The 17,802-nt window shown below is 45.0% G+C and overlaps 1 protein-coding gene across 2 annotated transcripts in view; it reads left to right on the top strand.

The window, feature by feature from the left end:
- ITGB5 (integrin subunit beta 5) overlaps positions 1-17,802 on the top strand; it is a 124,285-nt gene that overhangs the window by 33,656 nt on the left and 72,827 nt on the right. For both annotated transcript variants that reach the window (XM_075933150.2, XM_075933151.2), the window contains exon 4: positions 10,177-10,426. In XM_075933150.2, coding sequence (XP_075789265.2) covers positions 10,177-10,426 — 250 coding nt within the window. The remainder of the gene's footprint in view (positions 1-10,176; positions 10,427-17,802) is intronic.

Genomic DNA, 17,802 nt, shown 5'->3' with positions numbered 1-17,802 from the left:
TGTAGCTGGCAAAGAATCGCCATATAGATGTATCTGTGACTGTAATAGATTTACTTCCACAAAAGAATAGCTCAATCTTATATTCTAAAGAGCTTCCTGAGGCAGTAGCTGGTAGAAAACACTATATCAACAAAGTATTGCTATCAAACCCTGACTCCCTGAGACCTCCCTACCGTGAAACTTCCTCGAGCCAGCAAATTCCAGGGCTTCCCAGGACAGTTCTGCACAGTTCACAACATTTAAATTGTTTTTTTTATACTGTAGGCAAGAGAGAAGTTGATGGAACTCCTAGCTGACCTTTTTCGCTGTTGGTCAGTAATGTTCACAAACAAGAGCAGTCCTCCTGTTTGATACAAACTCTCTGGATAAGGTGACCAGATAGTATATGTGAAAAATTGGGATGGGGGTAATAGGTACCTGTAGAAGTCTGTTGCTATAAAATCAGAACATCTGGTGCCTAGAGATGTAAAATCCCAGTTAATCAGGTAACCTGTTAAATGTTTGGGTGACCTAATGTTTAACTGGTTAACCGAATAAAGCAGGATCTGGTAGGGGGACCCCTCCAGCCCAGCTGAAGCAGGCCCCAGCCTGTGGGGCATCCAGCCTCAGTCCCTTGCTGAGGCTAGATGCTGGCTCCCAGCAGACAGAAGTTGCTTGATGCTGGAGCGGCTCCAGTCTACCCAGGGTGCCCAGGCCTGCTGAGGACAGGGTCTGCTCTGGACAAGAGCAACACCTGTCCATGGCGGACTGGAGCAGCCCCCTGCCCACTGTTTGTTGGGGGGGAGTCTGCTTCAGTACCCACTGGTTACTCATTAACTGGAACCAGTAAGCTAGCACCCCACCCCCATGCCTGCAGTGCGGAACAGTGGGCCCGGCTGGGTGACTCTAGTTGGGCCGGATGCTAGTGAATCGGTTACCAGTAAGCATCACACAATAAAGCTGAGGCTTACTGGGTAACCTATTAAGCAGTTGCCCATTTACATCCCTAATGCAGGGAGGAACAAGTCTGTGTGAGGGGACTGCAGCGCCACCAGCCCTCTGTCCTGGGAATTAGCTCTTTCTTGCCAGCTGGGTGCCTTCCTTCTGGTGGCATCTCCCTTCTTTCTCCTGGTCACGGCGTCCTCTTCAGGACACTGCCCTCCGGCCATGCCCACATCAGTCTCTGAGCCCCCCTTCTGGGGGTCGTTTACTCAGCATGCCGTGTCTCGAGCCCTGCAGCCTGGGAGCTTACTCGGCCAGAACTCCCCTAGCCCTGCCTTGCTTTCCCAGACCTGCTTTAGTTCCAGGGAGCCTCCTGCTTCCCTGGCAGCCAGGTCCTTACTGCCCTAAGTCCAGAGCAGCAGTCCAACCTTTTTCCTCCCTCCAGGAGTCCTTCATTATATGGCCCCCAGCTGGGCCCTAATCAGTGAGGCCTGCCTCAGCTGGGGCTTTACTCCCAACCCTTGCTCAAGGCTGGGGTTTGCCCTTAAAGGGCCAGTGCAAGGCAAGCGCCCTGTCACAGTCTGTAATGGAATCTTCTACTTCTATTCTCTTCCATTCATGTTGAACAGAATCCCATCTTATTTAGGACTAATGATTGCCTAATTCTGTAGGTTAGCATCTCCTGCTGAAATTATGTATTAATCCTTATGTAAGAATTTGTGTTCTGATGGTTTCACTTAATGGCAGAACAATAAATATGAAACAGATAGAAACAACATTGTCTGGACTTTGCACATGCTCCCACTTTCATGTTACATCAGAAAACTTTGCATAAATGCTTTAATACTTTGAAGAGGAGTCAACCTTTCTGTGACTGGGAGCAGTTATCCTCGATCTTTGATTAGTAACTAGAGGCAGAACAGAGCAGATAGCGGGGAAGGTATCAATCTCCAATCTAATCCATCCTCCCGACTCTCTCATCACTGTCTCATCTAGGTATAATGTCCCTAATATTAAATTTTCAGACCTCAGTTTGTAAAGTTAGATTCCTAAATCTCAAGGCAGGCTCCCAGTTCAAAGTGGTGTAACTCCGCTGACAGGATTTACAGATGTATAAAGGGCATCAAAGTCAGGCATGCAGTTTTTAACACCAAGGTTTAAAGTTTGTCTCTAGCCTTAGCGTACAGCATCCCGGTTGGCTATCAGAAAATGTAAATGGTCGGGACATAGAGATGGAATTAAAAAACAGAATGCATGTTTCATTAGCCATTTAGCCCTAAGCATTACAAAATAGGAACGAGAGTGCTTTTGGGTGAATAAGCTGCATTTCAGGCTACCTATAAAGATTGTCATGTGCTAAGTAAGCAAGTCAGATGTTTTTCCATATTCAAAGTCCAGCGTATATAAATCTTCCTTTACTCATTTATAGCAGTGACTCAGAAAGTAATTGCTGAGGTTGCATTCTTAAATCAGGTAAAAGCAGTCTTTCTAGTTTTCAGATGAACTGTTTGAGACAGTGTCAGCTGTGTTCCTTAATTCACTTTTAGGGGAAGGTTTAAAATGAAACCTCTGGAGGTGGTGGGTTATTCCTGGAAGTGCAAGTGTCTAAGAGGAATTTATTGGACATGATGAACTTGATTCTTCTTCACTCTCACCAGTGTGCAGCAGTGGTAACTCCATTGAAACCAATGGATTTAAGTGAGAGGAGATTTGGACCCAGTATCCTTCTCAATGCAAGTCTTTCATAGATTAATTGATTCATAGATTTTTTTACAGCCAGAAGAGACCATTAAATCGTGTAGCCTGACCTCCTGCATAACCCAGTTAGTAGAATTTCAACTAATGACTGCTGTATTGATCCCCTTCTTGAGAGGAAGTGCAGTTTGCAAAGTGATCTGAAGAGTAATTGCATCTCCATGTTTGAAGGTGCAGGTTGCCAGGGTCAAAGAAGAAATGTTGTTTGCTCCCACACAGACAGCATTCTTCAGGTGGCTACTGCACTGCGAGGTATATTTAAAGGGGTATTTTCTTTCTTCAGTGGGGACAGATCCCTGACATAACAGATTAATTAATTATATGATTTCTATACTGCAATTTCTGTCTTCCTCAAATTCTGATTGGGGATTTGAATAGGTTCTTTAAAACGTAACAGTGGCAATGTGGTCTGTTGGAAAGAGCTGGTGACTGGGAGTCAAGACTTTAAAAAGTGCTTAAACTTAAAGATGCTTTTCCTGACTTGCTGTGGATTGTTGAACTTGTCACATACAGTTGGTTTCCCTGGGCCAGATTCTCCCCTCCTTGTATGGATGCTATGCAGAATCTGAGCAATGAGTGTCACCTTGTCATGGTGGTCCCTTCCTATGAACTTTAAGTAGAGTTTGTAAAGTGCATTGTTAGTGGTGGGGTGATATGGGTGGAGAGTGGAAGCAACCAGCACTGTTAGTCCCAGCTGAATGGATGAAAGCACTTGCCATGTGTAGGTCATTTCCACACAGCTGTTGTTATACATGTGATGCTTTAGAAATGCAGCCCCTGAGCTTGCAAACATTTATATGCTTAGTTTGGAGACTATAATGCAGACGGGATTTGGCCTCACCCCGGCCGTGACAGGACTTCAGTGGAACTGCTTGTGCACAGTTTAAGCAGATGGGTAAATGTTAGCCATAGAAAAGACTTATTCCCCTGACTTAAGATCTACAATTGTGGGTCTTATTCTTATTTGGGTTATAAACACCCTGGGTGAAATTTTGGCCCCATTGAAGTCAATCCCGAAACTCCCACTGATTTCTATGAAGATAGAATTTCAACCTAGAACTGTAAAGTTCATATGCTCCTGAGAAGAGAGAACACTTATGTGAAAACTCCTCTTCATGCACAAAGGAAAATCCTTTTGCTAACTGGAAAGAAAAAAAAACTGCTAACAGTTTTAGGGAGTAGTGGGGGAAAGGTTTTCTGCAGTTAAGCTTCATGTCACATCAATCACTTCCTCTGAATGAACATTTAGTGCTGCAGGTGAAATTGTTACTCAGAAGAATCTTGCTCACTGCAAAGAATAATGAAAGGATTGTAGCTTTAAATAAATGTTAGTGATAAAACTATCTCTTGCCCTCTTGGGAGGTGATAGAAGCAATTAATGCTTCCGAAGATTAACAGACTTGAACTGAATTGTACTGGGTGTTTAATGTACAACAGCTGTGACAGATCTTAAATAATCAGCAATGATGTAAAATTAAATGCACACGGTTAAAGTGCCTTCATTTTGTATACATCACTTCCAACAAAGAGAGTTGAGATTCCCTGGGATCAACTGGTCAAATGCCATGCCCCCTAGTTTGCTGTTTTCCCTGTCCCTTCCATGTACAGAACCTCTTCTTCCTGTAACAGTGGGGCATGTTAGAATGGTGGCATCACTTTTGTTACTGAGTTTAAAAGGTTTCATTCAGTTTGTTTAGATCCAAAACTTTGTTTCTGAAAAGGTGGAACATTTCAGCAGGAATTTTGTTCTGATTCTTACTTCTATGTTCCTATTTTTTCCCCATTTAAACTGATCCAGAACTATATTCGAACAGTCTAGTCTGCTGTTGGGAGGTGCCTGTTCTCCCACTCACCCCTTCAGTGTTAACAGGCCTTACATATGGATAAATCAAGTTATCTCTTTATCTCTTCTCCCCACCAATGTTTATTTTGGGTAACATGTTATGATTAGCTGATCAAACTTAGCCACCCTGATAACTTTGTCTACTTGTAGGCCCTATGCAAATTTATGCCCTGTGGTGTAATGGCTCTCCAGCAATACGGAGAGAAAATTGTATTTAAACGGAAATGTAATTCAATGGGGTGTAATACAGTGTAGCATGCAGCTTCTCTGATCCTCTGTTCTAGAAGCTGATGTCTAGTAGCCTATTGTGCAATTGTTTCTATAGAAATTGCTTTCCTTTAATAGCCATCCCTTTATCAGAAACTCTTCCTGTGCGAGCCCCAGGGCAAAGCAGTTACATGTAATAAAAGGGGCCCTGCTTTGCAAGTATCACTTGAACAAAAGCTGCAGGGAAATAATTTAAATAGCTGTGGCTTCTAAACCAAGATGCTAAGTCCAAGTCTCCTGGTTTTAGCCATTGAATTAAATGGAGTTAGTCCAGTGGAAAAGAGGAGAACCACTGTTTGACAGTGATGCTACAGAACAAGCATAGCTGCCAGGGTTTGCACAGCAGCACATGTGGTTGCCCACCAGTGATAAGACACTAAGAGTAAGTCTGTACAGTCTCCAGCAGGTTGTCAGGCTCAGACTTGCATTACTGTGGTAAAAATAAAAATATCAAGCTGAGCTGTCGTGTTTACTTGCAAAGCTAGATCAGTTTTATCCTCCTAAGAGACAAGTATTGAAGTCTCATTTTCCTGCACCTCCCATGTCTCCATCTGAACCCCCAACTCCTGCTGAAAAGAATTTTTTTGGACAGGAGTTTGAGAGCTGCAAACCATTCGTGATGTCACCACTACCTGATCCTCATGTAGCCTTCCGGGGTTGTTTATTGCACTGTTTCCACAATTGCAGTTCCGTAATGGACAAATGGGTGTGTTAGAGATCATCCAGTCTGGTTATGCAATGGAGTTTCCTTCTGTTCCTCTCCCAACCCCCCCTCCTCCATCTCTCCCTCATCAGGGACCATTCTCATGAAAGGATTTTGAGGCAGGAAGTGGAATATCTCCTCTGTTGAGAAGCAATACAGGAGGCAGCTCTTCAACATCAAGGAAAAGGTTTTTTTCTCTTTCTACAAAGAAGGGAGGTTGGAGATCTACCCTCCATCTCTGCCAGCTCAGTCTATTTTCAAACTGATTCACTGGCTTCAATAGTCCCAGCTCTGGAAAAGTATGTCTGGTTTACAGCTCTAGCTGTGAAGGACCCTTTCTTTCCTGTGGGTATTCAGCCTGACCACATGTGTTTTCTCAGATTCATGGAGGGCCCTGTTCCAAGACAGGGTACTCCCATTCGGTCCCATTAGGGTCTTTACCAGTAATAGCAGCTCATTCCAAACAGAACATCTTCACCTGTCTTAACGATTGGCTTCTTGTTGCCAGGATATGTCAAGAAGCCTACAAGTCAACTTCATGAATGCTTCAACTTCTTTCTTCCCTAGGAATCATTTTGAACTTGGAAAAATCTATCCTAACTCCATTGTTGACTGTAGACCTCATAGGGGCTGTCGCAGATTCAGTCATGATGAGAGCTTATTTATGGAGTGATGGGTTCCACACCATGAGCAAGCCGATAGACCAACTTAAATGCTACCCTTGAGCTCCAGTCAGAACTTGTCTTTCCCTTCTCAGGAACAATGCTTCATGCACTCATTTTACCTCATTTGCCAAACTCCACATATGTTGCCTTCAGACATGGCTCCAAACAGAGTATTCACCAACCATGAATACTGTGGTAACAATTTCTTCAAGAGTAAATGATGCTTTGGGGGTTCACCCAGGCCAGTAAGGGGCTGTGTTACTGCCTGCTTTGTACAGCTTTGGTTCAGGGCCCTGACATCAGCATCTTGCTCACAGCACAATGGCTACATCTTGGCTTCCACCAACCTAGTTACTCCATGCAGGGTGGCACCTGTGCTGGGTCTCTCCAAAACCATCCTCCTGCAGTTTCCAGTCCATCTCACTGCATCCTCACAGAAATCATCAGGGGGAGAGGGAGAGGGAGAGAGAAAAAAAGAAAGAAAGAAAAAACACATACATCAGTGCTTTAAACTTGAACATGTACACAAAGCAAAAATCTCTTTATGGCTACATCCGAAATTTACACCAAAAATAATTTTGGAGTCCTGGTTCGATCCACTTATCTGTGTTTTTTCCAAACCCAGGTTCATCTGACAAGGAGAGGAGACTTCATTCCCTTAAAGTACACTGTGCTCTTGCCTGCAAAGAGCAAAAGCAATCAGAAAATCACCTCGGCTGTTTCTCATTATGGCAGGATGAGTCTGAGGTCAAGCTGTATTCTCCAGGCAGTCTCTAAACCAATCTTGGGTTGTATCCTGCTCTTTTACCAATTTTTGCATCTTCCTCCCCATTATGGGGTAGGGCTTATTCTACAAGAGCTCCAACAACTTTAGTAGCATCACTTCAGGGAGTATCTTAACTTGACATTTGCAGGGCAGCTAAGTGGAGTTCCATCCATACGCTTGCAAAATGTTCTACACTAAAGCCTAACTCTTCCATTGATGCATCCTTTGGGACTGAGGTCCTCCTAATGACTTTGCTGTCTGCATCCTCGCATCCTCCTCTTACTTGAGTACTGCCTGTCAGTCATCCACAGTGGAATATACATAGGGACCAGCACTCAAAGAAGAGGAAATTACTTACCTTGTGGTAACTGGAGGTCCTTTGAGATGTGTGGTTCCTGTGTGTACAGGCAGTCCCCTGGGTTACGTACAAGATAGGGACTGTAGGTTTGTTCTTAAGTTGAATTTGTACGTAAGTCGGAACTGGCGTCCAGATTCAGCTGCTGCTGAAACTGACCAGCGACTGACTACAGGAAGCCCGAGGCTACGCCACCCCCGCCCTCCCCCCAGCAGACCAGGGAGATGCGGAGCAGCTTTTCTCGCCCTGGAGGATGCGGGCGGTGGGACCGCGGCGCGTCTGGGCAGTCCCGCCGCCCGCGTCCTCCGGGGCGAGAAAAGCCCCGTTCGTAAGTACGGATTCAACATAAGTCGGCTCCACGTAACCCGGGGACTCCCTGTATTCTACTTCTTGCCCTCCTTGACATCTGCTTTCAGCCTTTATTGGATTTGTGCTAGAAAAGGAACTGGAGAGACAGTTGATATGTTCTATTCTTTATACTCTTCGTTGAGGAGGGCAAAAGTACAAGTACAACGGACACTACTTGTAAGGATTTCTACAATTTAAGGTGAGTGGTGCACGTGCACACACCTTCAGTGGATACACATAGGGACCACACATCTTGAAGAACTTCCAGTTACCATAAGGTAACTAAGTTTCTCTTATGACTACAGCAACCTTCTCTCTAATTCATCTCTGCTCCACTCCTGGTCTCTCCAAATTTTGTTGACAAGATCCTCTCATAATCTCCTTATTGACTTGACTTCTTGTGTTCTCCTCGTCTATATCTCTTGTTCTCATTTCCTTACACATTCTTCTCACTCTGTCTCCTCTACCAAAGATTCTTTCTGAACCATTCCATTTCTCTTTCCCCATATCAGCTTGTATCGTCTTTGACCAGGCCCATTTTACATTGAACTGCCTGCCAAGCAAAGTTTGCCAAGTTAACTAGTGGTGTACCCCAAGGGTCAGTCCTGGGACCAGTCCTTTTCAACTTATTCATAAATGATCTGGAGAAAGGGGTAAGCAGTGAGGTAGTAAAGTTTGCAGATGATATCAAACTGTTTAGGATAGTCAAGACAGAAGCAGACTGTGAGGGACTCCAAGAAGATCTCACCAAACTGAGTGACTGGGCAACAAAATGGCAAATGAAATTTAATGTGGATAAGTGTAAAGTAATGCACATCGGGAAAAATAACCCCAACTATACATACAGAATGATGGGGGCTAATTTGGCTATGACAAATCAGGAAAGAGATCTTGGAGTTATCGTGGACAGTTCTCTGAAAACTTCCACACAGAGTGCAGCGGCGGTCAAAAAGGCAAATAGGATGCTAGGAATTATTAAGAAAGGGATAGAAAACAAGAGCCAGAATATCTTACTGCCCCTGTATAAAACTATGGTACGCCCACATCTTGAATACTGTGTACAGATGTGGTCTCCTCACCTCAAAAAAGATATTTTGGCCTTGGAAAGGGTTCAGAAAAGGGCAACTAAAATGATTAGGGGTTTGGAACGGGTCCCATATGAGGAGAGGTTAAAGCGACTGGGACTTTTCAGTTTAGAAAATTGGAGACTGAGGGGGGGGATATGATAGAGGTCTATAAAATCATGAGTGGTGTAGAGAGGGCTGATAAAGAAAAGTTATTTATTAGTTCCCATAATAGAAGAACTAGAGGACACCAAATGAAATTAATGGGTAGCAGGTTTAAAACTAATAAAAGAAAGTGCTTCTTCATACAGCGTGTAGTCAACCTGTGGAACTCCTTGCCAGAGGAGGCTGTGAAGGCTAGGACTATAATAGAGTTTAAATTGAAGCTGGATAAATTCATGGAGGTTAGGTCCATAAAAGGCTATTAGCCAGGGGATAAAATGGTGTCCTTGGCCTCTGTTTTTCAGAGGCTGGAGAGGGATGGCAGGAGACAAATCGCTTGATCAGTGTCTTCGGTCCACCCTCTCTGGGGCACCTGGTGCTGGTCACTGTCGGTAGACAGGATACTGGGCTAGATGGACCTTGGGTCTGACCCAGTACGGCCGTTCTTATGTTCTTAAGTTCCCTCTTTGGATAGCCTTCTAAAAATCTGCTCTGTTCATGAAGTATCTCAGCTGTGATCCAAGCTTCTTAGTTTTCTTTGATTTCTTTTGGACTCATGTTTGTATCTAGATTAGAAGCATTTTGTTGTTTATTTGATACAGTGTATACTATGCTACATATATTGAGGTGCTTCTTAGGGGTGTGCATGGTTAACCGGTAAGCATCACTCTTAGTGGGTGATACTTACTCTTATGGTTAACTGGGGGGCTGGAGCACCCTGCTTCCCTCAGTCTGTGGGGCCTGCTGCTGGCAGGAGCACTCTAGTCCAGCTGGTGCAGCCCCACCCCACGGGAGAATACAGGTGCCCCCCACAGTCCACCGGCCTGCCCCTGTTTAATTGGTTAACTGGTTAAACACAATGCTTAACTGGTTAATTGATTAACTGGGATTTTACATTTCCTAGTGCTATCTAACGTATTCCTCACCTCCCTCTCCAAAACTAAATGTAGATACAGAATAGAGCAACATTTCTCACTTCATCTACATGAGGGATGAATTTACAAAAGGACGTGTTTAACCTTCTTTCCCTCTCCCTCTTCTTGCATATCTCCAGCCATTTCTGTGATCAGTTTAGCGAAGGAATGGTGTATATGTAGGAAAAGTGTGTTGTTTGAATTTTGCGCATATCAGCTTCACGTTTCAACAAGAATTTTACAGAACAGTTCACATTTACACCATTAATCTTTGTCTATTGTCATTGATGGTTACACTGATCTATTAGAAGCAGAAAAATACACACCCTTATTGAAAAGGGCTTTTTATGTGGTGGAGGGGACTGTCTAGAAAGCAGTTCTTTTCACTGCCTCCTAATCTTCTGTTCCTGCAGGTGACAAGACTTCCTTCCGAGTGCAGGTTCGTCAAGTAGAAGACTATCCTGTGGATTTGTATTACTTGATGGATCTCTCCCTATCCATGAAAGATGACCTGGATAACATTCGGAATCTGGGAACCAAGCTGGCTGAGGAGATGAGAAAGCTCACTAGCAATTTCCGGCTGGGGTTTGGATCGTTTGTGGACAAAAATATTTCTCCTTTCTCCTACACAGCTCCGCGATATCAAAACAATCCCTGCATTGGGTAAGTGTTCTCTGGAGCCCCGCTGACCAGTTGTGATGTAGGCTTCAGTGGAGGAATGCAGGCTGAGGGAGGTAATGTTTCCTAGTGGATAGAGCACTGGACTACATCTTGGGTGAGCTGGTTCTGCTGGGTGCCTAGGGCAAGCCACTTCCCTGCTGCATGCCTTAGTTTCCCCATCTGTAAAACAAAGATAATGATATATATCTCACTTTGGACGCTACTGATAAAGAGTGCTATATAAGAACTAGATGATGATATTATTGCATGCACTGTGTTAATGAGCATACTGGATGAAACAATGGGTCTTATACAGGTGGTTATGGGATTGCTGCAGGCAACTAACAGAGGGTAGCCATGTTAGTCTGAATCCGCAAAAGCGGCGAGGAGTCCTGTGGCACCTTATAGACAAACAGAAGTGTTGGATCATAAGCTTTCATGGGTAAAGACCCACTTCGTCAGATGCATGTAGTGGAAATTTCCAGAGGCAGGTATAAATATGCAGGCCAGAATCAGGCTACAGATAACGAAGTGAATCCAATCAGGGAGGATGAGGCCCACTTCTAGTAGCTGATCTGGAGGTGTTCACACTACATTCATCTGACGAAGTGGGTCTTTGCCCATGGAAGCTTATGCTCCAACACTTCTGTTAGTCTATAAGGTGCCACAGGACTCCTCGCCGCTGCAGGCAACTGCTCAGCTAGTATGCATCAGCTGCTAACTGCAGTTTCTTTCTGTCTTTTCTTTGAGAATGGTTCAGCAAGACTGTCTTTCCATTTGAGTTACAATACGGAGCATTGTGTACAGCTGAGCAAGCAAACACGGCCTTAGTTTTTTACAATGCATTTATATTCTGGGATAGCTCTTGGCCCAATCAGCAAAATTCGGTTAAGGATTTTTACATGCCCTCTTCCTCTCTAAGTTCACAAGAGTTCAGTTCTGTAATTCTTTCAGGCACAGCTCAAACTGGAAAAATACAATGCAATGTAAGGAGTCTTCCTGTTGTCTTGGGTCCTACTTAATTCCACAAAAAACATCCCATGTATTGCCCGCCTCTGTCATTTTCAGTGGCGTTCTTTTGGGCCATTACTGAAAGCTTTGATTTGTTGTTGCTGTGTTAGTATTACACACATTGCCATCCCGATTTTCAGAGGTGCTGAGCTCCAACAGCTGCACTGTTGTAATGCCCAAGTGCTATACAGGCAGTCCCCGGGTTACATGGATCCGACTTACATCGGATCCCTACTTACAAACGGGGCGAGGCAACCCCGCACTAGCTGCTTCCCCCCAGCAGACCAGGGAGACGTGAAACTAGCGCCGTGTTCCCCCCCCCCCCCCCCCCCGCAGACCAGGGAGACGCGGAGCGGCTTTTCTCAGCAGACACCTCAGCTTGAGAATAAAGGACTGAGGGAAGTGAGGTGTGGGAGAATAAAACTGAGCTCTGGAGAAATGTTTGGCTAGAGTTTCCCCTACAGTATGTACCAGTTCCGACTTGCATACAAATTCAACTTAAGAACAAACGTACAGTCCCTATCTTGTACGTAACCTGGGGACTGCCTGTACAAAGCAGGATAGTTTTTTGTTTTTGTTTTTACAGCTTGGGAGCAACAGTATATCAAGACCACACTTCATAACAGAATCTTTATGCAGTTGGATACTCAGATGAAGAAGCAGATATAGATGCTGTTGGAGGACAGGAGCCAGAGATGGGTGTGGGAGAGGCAAGAGATGGGGGTGTGGGCACCTACCTGGCATAGCTCGGGGAGGGGGATCGCATGTGGCCCTGTGTACTACAAGGAAGCTCCCTGCTGCCACTCCCATTGGCTGGGATTCAGCCAATAGGAGTGATGGGGGGCAGTGCCTGTACAGAGCGCTTCCCAGAAATGTAAAGAGCTGCTTCTTCCCTGCTAGGCAGAGCCCATGGGCTGAAAATGGACGCAGCTGCCTGGATCGGGCCCGTGAAGCTTGACCCCTCCCTGCCTGCAGCAAGGAGGCAGTGCTGGGGCTCCATCCATGGTGCCCCCTTTGTGGTTGGAGCGCCAGTGCCGGCTCGGCCCCTGCAGGGGGAGTGGCCGAACCTCATGGGCCAGATCAAAGCGGCAGCGGGGTGAAGGATTTAAGGCCTTCTCTCCTAGGTCAACCCTACCCCCTTGTTAGTGCCTGAGGCTGATCAAGGGTGAACCAGGGAACAAAGGCTCACTCAGTCCCAGACTTACAATCCCAATCGACACAATAACTGAAATAACTGAAACCACCTGAAACAGAAGAAAATTCCAACAGCCAAGCAAACTCACCCTAAGTTTGTTCTGAGGAGGGATCTCTCTTCTCTCCCACTCATACATTTGGACTACGGAGGGTGGTAGCCCAGGCCAGGCCTGGGGTGTGTGGCTTTCCTCTTTATAATTTGTGGGGTCAGCAGGTCCTTGTGCTCAAGGGGTCTGGAAACTCCTTCAGTTCTTACATCTTCCAAGGGTTAGTAGGGGAAACCAGGCCTGCCAGTTCCACTGGGTTCTAGCTCAGGGACCGTAAATTAGCAGGCCTGTATGCAGAGGGGGTGCTAAAGCGCACCCATGGTCCTCCAAGTAAGCATGCTCTGGCCAGCCAAGGGGTGGCAGGAGCAGCGTGCTGTCTGAGCCTCTCTTCCCCCATGCTCTGGCCGGCTGGGGCTGATTTCCCCACTTACTTGGGAGGCCATGGGGTGAATTCACACCCTTGAGATCCACATTTACAAAAAAGTGCGCGCACACACCCAGAAATTCCTGCATAGGGAACTGATTAGGTAAGTAGAATCTGGACTAAGCAACTCCTCCCACTGTGCCCTTAGCTCCCTCCTTTGACTTCTCTGGCCTGTAGATGTGATTGTCCCTTCTCTGGGTAGCTTTTCAGTAGCTTGCCGATTGGAATTTTCTTCTCCAGCCTGCTTGCTCTGGCAGCCGCCCACCCTTCTGCTAAACAGATCTTTTATTCTCCCAGCTGCTGTAAGGCTGCCAGTCAGGGTTGGCTGGCAGTTCCTGCATTAACTCTTAGTTGCCAGGCCAGAATAAGGTCTAAATACCCCATGTCTTCTTAGGTCTTACACCCATTTCAGGTTGGTATAACTCCATTGATGTCAATATCCTTAGACCAGATATAAGGTTTATCTGTAGGGAGATGCTTTGGAAAATTAATCCAAATTAACTGAAAGTGTGAATTTCAAGTGGGTTATTTAAACTTCATTACATCCATGTGTGGAGGCACTTATTCAGAATTAAAATGGCCTTCATTCAATTTAGCTTAATTTATTATAAGCAAAATTAAGTTAAAGACACTTTAATTCTGAATAAGAACCTCTGCACAGAATTTTAATGTGGTTTAAGTAATCTGCTTTAAAAGTTAATTTGGATTAATTTTCCTGAGTGTTCCTATGTAGACAAGGATTTGTACAGGCATGAGTGAGAAAAGAATCAGATTATTATGCTAAAAATGGAGGCAGTTTGTTAATGGTTTCGGAGCATGGACCATAGAGACTTTTCAGAAGCACAGATTAGAGGGGAGAACAGAGGCAGTTGTGACTCAGCAAGAAATGCCTAAAAACATCACCCCCATTTGTGCTCCTCCCTCTTAAAGTAAACAGAGGGTTACACAGTATTTTCCATTCTATATCCTCTGTGTTGCCATCTTTGGGACGCTGATGCAGCAAAAACCACCCTGGCTGAGTAAAACTGGCAGATGATGAATGCTTGGCTCTGGGGATGAATATTTCCACTCTGAAGGCCGTGCTGTGTCACTCAGTCAAAGCCTGTCCTTTTGAATTCTGTGCTCACCTGCTGCAGTTGACAAGGCACCAGGGCATAGGGATGGCTCATTGCCACGATGATATGGGATACCCAATGCTTTCCATTTTCCACATACAAATTGAGCACTGCCTGGAGTGTACGTGCCCAGTCGTCTTCACTGCCATTGTTTCACATTTCTGGCAGGCAGGGGAAGGGATTTAAATCAGATCTACAAAACCTTGTAGATATATAGACATGCTATGAATACATTATTTGCACGTTTTATATATAGTGAAATGGAGTGAAAATGAAAGATACATTGGGAGGGGGAAGAAGAGGAAGGGGAATTGAGAGTGTGGTTGGAAACGGTGTCAGTTAACAAAATCCGTAAAGCTGTTGCCCTCTTCTTTCCCATCATGCACACATTCCTGTTAGATCAACTTTATATCATAACGTTCTCCACACAGAGATGCCTTCTGGATTTAGCCATGTGAGGTGTCCTAAGCTGCTGTGGGGTTGGGAAGAGATTTAAGAGGCATTAAGAAGTCTGAGTTGTTTGGCTGGAATGCGGCTTCACGGTTGTTCTTTCTTCTGTATTCATTGGTTTTCCTCTGGATTTTCATTGTACGCGGATTGCTGCCGTAGAAGTGGATTGTAATGCTGTCTTTGCTTTGCAAAGTGCAGCTCGTTTGCTTGTTAGGCAGTTAGGTCTTTTCACGTGCTTGGTTTTAGACAAATGTAAAAACTCTGGGCGCTCTGCCTGTCTGCAGCCAGGGGTGGAACCTTGGGAGCCCAACCGTGAGGCCCCATTCTAGAGATTGCGGTGTGTGTGTGTGTGTGTGTGTGTGTGTGTGTGTGTGTGTGTGTGTGTGTGTGTAAAAAGCAAGCTAGCTAGCTCCTGAGCAGGCCCGCCGATGGGAAAGGGGGGTAATTGCCTTGGGGCCCAGTGTTTCAAAGGGGCCTGGAGCTCCTGTCCATTGCTGCTGCTGTGGAAGCAGTGGCATCTGGAGCCTGGGCCCCTTTGAATTGCCACACCGTGCGGGTCTTAGGGCTGGAGGGGGTAGTTCTAGCACAACGCTTTGGGTGGCACTTAGGGTTGCCAGATGATTTCAGAAAAAAAAAAAAAAAAAAAAAAAAGCCCATGCCAGGAAAAAGTTTAAGCAAAAAAAACCAAGCATCACCGTGACCCCTTTAAAAACCACGTGGATCAGCTGTGCAGCTGCTGCCCCTTTGAAAAGCAGCCTTGTGCGGCACTGCTACTTTGAAGTACCCCTTCCCTCCCATAAAGGCAGCAAAGGGGGCGGATATCGGCTAATAGACTAGTCAAAATACTATCCAACTACTCTTACATCCTTAGTATCCAGAGGGAATGAAGAGAACAGGTAGTCAATAAATGATCCATTTCCTGTTGCCCATTCCCAGTTTCTGACGAACAGAAGCTAGGAACACCATCCCTGCCCATCCTGGCTAATAGCCATGGATGGACCGATCTTCCATGTATTTATCTAGTTCTTTTTTTAATCTCTAATGCAGTGTTTCTCCATCTTTTTTATAAAGTACCCCTTTATACAAAAATAAAATAAAAATGTATATACCCCCAGTACCTACAGTTTTCTGACACACACAATTTTTTTCTACCTTTGCAACATGTTTGTTTAAACAACTTAATTGGAACTGGGCAGGCGATGAAATTTTTGCGTGCAAAAAGGACAAAAATAATAAAATGCTGTAAAACTTAAAACAAAAATTCAGTTTTCTCCACATTTCAGTTGTGTTGATGTAACCCCTAGACTTCTCTCAAGTACCACTGGTTGAGAAACACTGCTCTAGTGTAGCTAAAATCCTCACTGAATTGTTTGCTCCCTTCTGCATGTAGCGTACCCAAGGTAGATGATGTTGTGCACAATACAATCAAAAACAAAAGTGCAGTTACATCTGAATATGTACATAGCAGGGTGACAAATACCCGAAGTTCAATTAAAAGTGCTTGTCCTTGGTCTGTGGTGACTGAACATTATACACCTGCATATGTGACTGGCGAGTAAGGAATCTGAATTCTCAGCGGGCTGTGTTTTTTTTTTTTTTTTTTTTAAGAATCTTCTGCCTATTAAAAGGGTCTTTTAAGCTATGTTAAGCCTAATGGCGCTCTGAGTATAAAGCTGACACCAAAGGCCTTTAATTGTTCTCTTGAGTTATTTTACAAGTTACTAATGAATCAGTAAAAATCCTACTCTCTAGCCTCACTTGCTTTAAACTCATTGTTTTTTCCCTACCCTCCCAAACCCCCATGCATTCAATGGTTTTTCCACTTAATTAACCTAGCACTAAAATTAAAATCTCTGTTTAGCCTCAGATGTTAGCTAATTGGGTTTGACGTTGTTAAGCTGTGAAAATCTCCTACCCCAACAAAACCGGTTGAGAACTAAAGCTGCAGTGCCCACCCACCCACTCTCACGTGTGTGTGTGTGTGTGTGTGTGTGTGTGTGTGTGTGTGTGTGTGTGTGTGTGTGTGTGTGTGTGTGTGTCTGTGTGTGTGAAAACACATTGGTCTGAAGACATTAACTCGAATCAGAGGCTAGTGCTTGAGCCAAAAGCAGTATGGCATGGTGGAATTGGCACAGAGGTGATGCCAGGAAAGGCATTCTAATCTCAACAGTGGCATTGGTTTCCCCTGTGACCGGAAAACTGAGATAATAGTCACTCTCCTGCCTCAACGTTGGTTCTGTAATGATGAATTCGGTCATATATGTTAGGGATGAAAAAGTATAACTGTTTAAACTGATAAGCCTGGGTTTATCAGTTCTTGTTCATGATGAGACAGAGGCTCCTGCCCCCTCCTGGGGAGCCGGCTGCCACCCTGTGCCACTGACTTTGTATCAGAGTCTGCAGTGCTGGGGCAGTAGCCAGTTCCCTGGGAGCGGGGCTGCAGGCAGGCCGGAGTGGGCTGGAAGCCAGCTTAAAAGCTGGCTTTCGGTGTGCACCGGCTCCTGGGGAGCCAGATGCCATCCCATGCTGCTACCTCCATATCAGAAGCAGCGGTGTGGGGCAGCAGGCGGGAGCTGATGTGTGCCGGGAACCTATTCCCGAGGAGTCAACTGCCATCCCGCACTGTGGGTGCATGACATTTTTCAGTGGTTACATAGTTACCCAGTTACCTGCTTTTTAACATCCCTAAATTTATAGTAAGGATGTTTATCCATTTGGAAAACTGCTTAGGTGTCATAAATGTAATGTACTGTAAGCGTGTTAGAAACTAGGGTGGAAGTGGTCAACCAAGAATCTACAATGTTTCCTAGACATCATGGTAACCTATTACATCAGGTGGATCCGGAGCGTTGAGCCTGCTGGTTGTCATGCTCAGAGCTCTTGTTTGTTGCTTGCAATCCAGTCATTTAAGGCTTTGTTTTGTCTTTCTAGTATCCTCATGTGGTGCAGCAGCTAGTGTTCTTTAGAGTTAAGCAGTCCTAAGTGATAAAGCACTCATAGTCCTATTGTACAGTAGCCAAAACGTAACTGCTAAACCCATGTTTTTAAAAATGCCCTCTGACTTTGGGTCCCTCAATTTACATCAGGCTCTTTGGGAGCTGTTTCTAGTTGAGTGCCTAGAATTGGAGGCTATTAAAT

This window comes from Pelodiscus sinensis, chromosome 7 (assembly GCF_052426305.1).
Source record: "Pelodiscus sinensis isolate ZL-2025 chromosome 7, ASM5242630v1, whole genome shotgun sequence".
Lineage (NCBI taxonomy): Eukaryota > Metazoa > Chordata > Testudines > Trionychidae > Pelodiscus > Pelodiscus sinensis.
The sequence above is the reverse complement of the archived record's forward strand: the minus strand, read 5'-3'. Positions and strand labels throughout refer to the sequence as shown.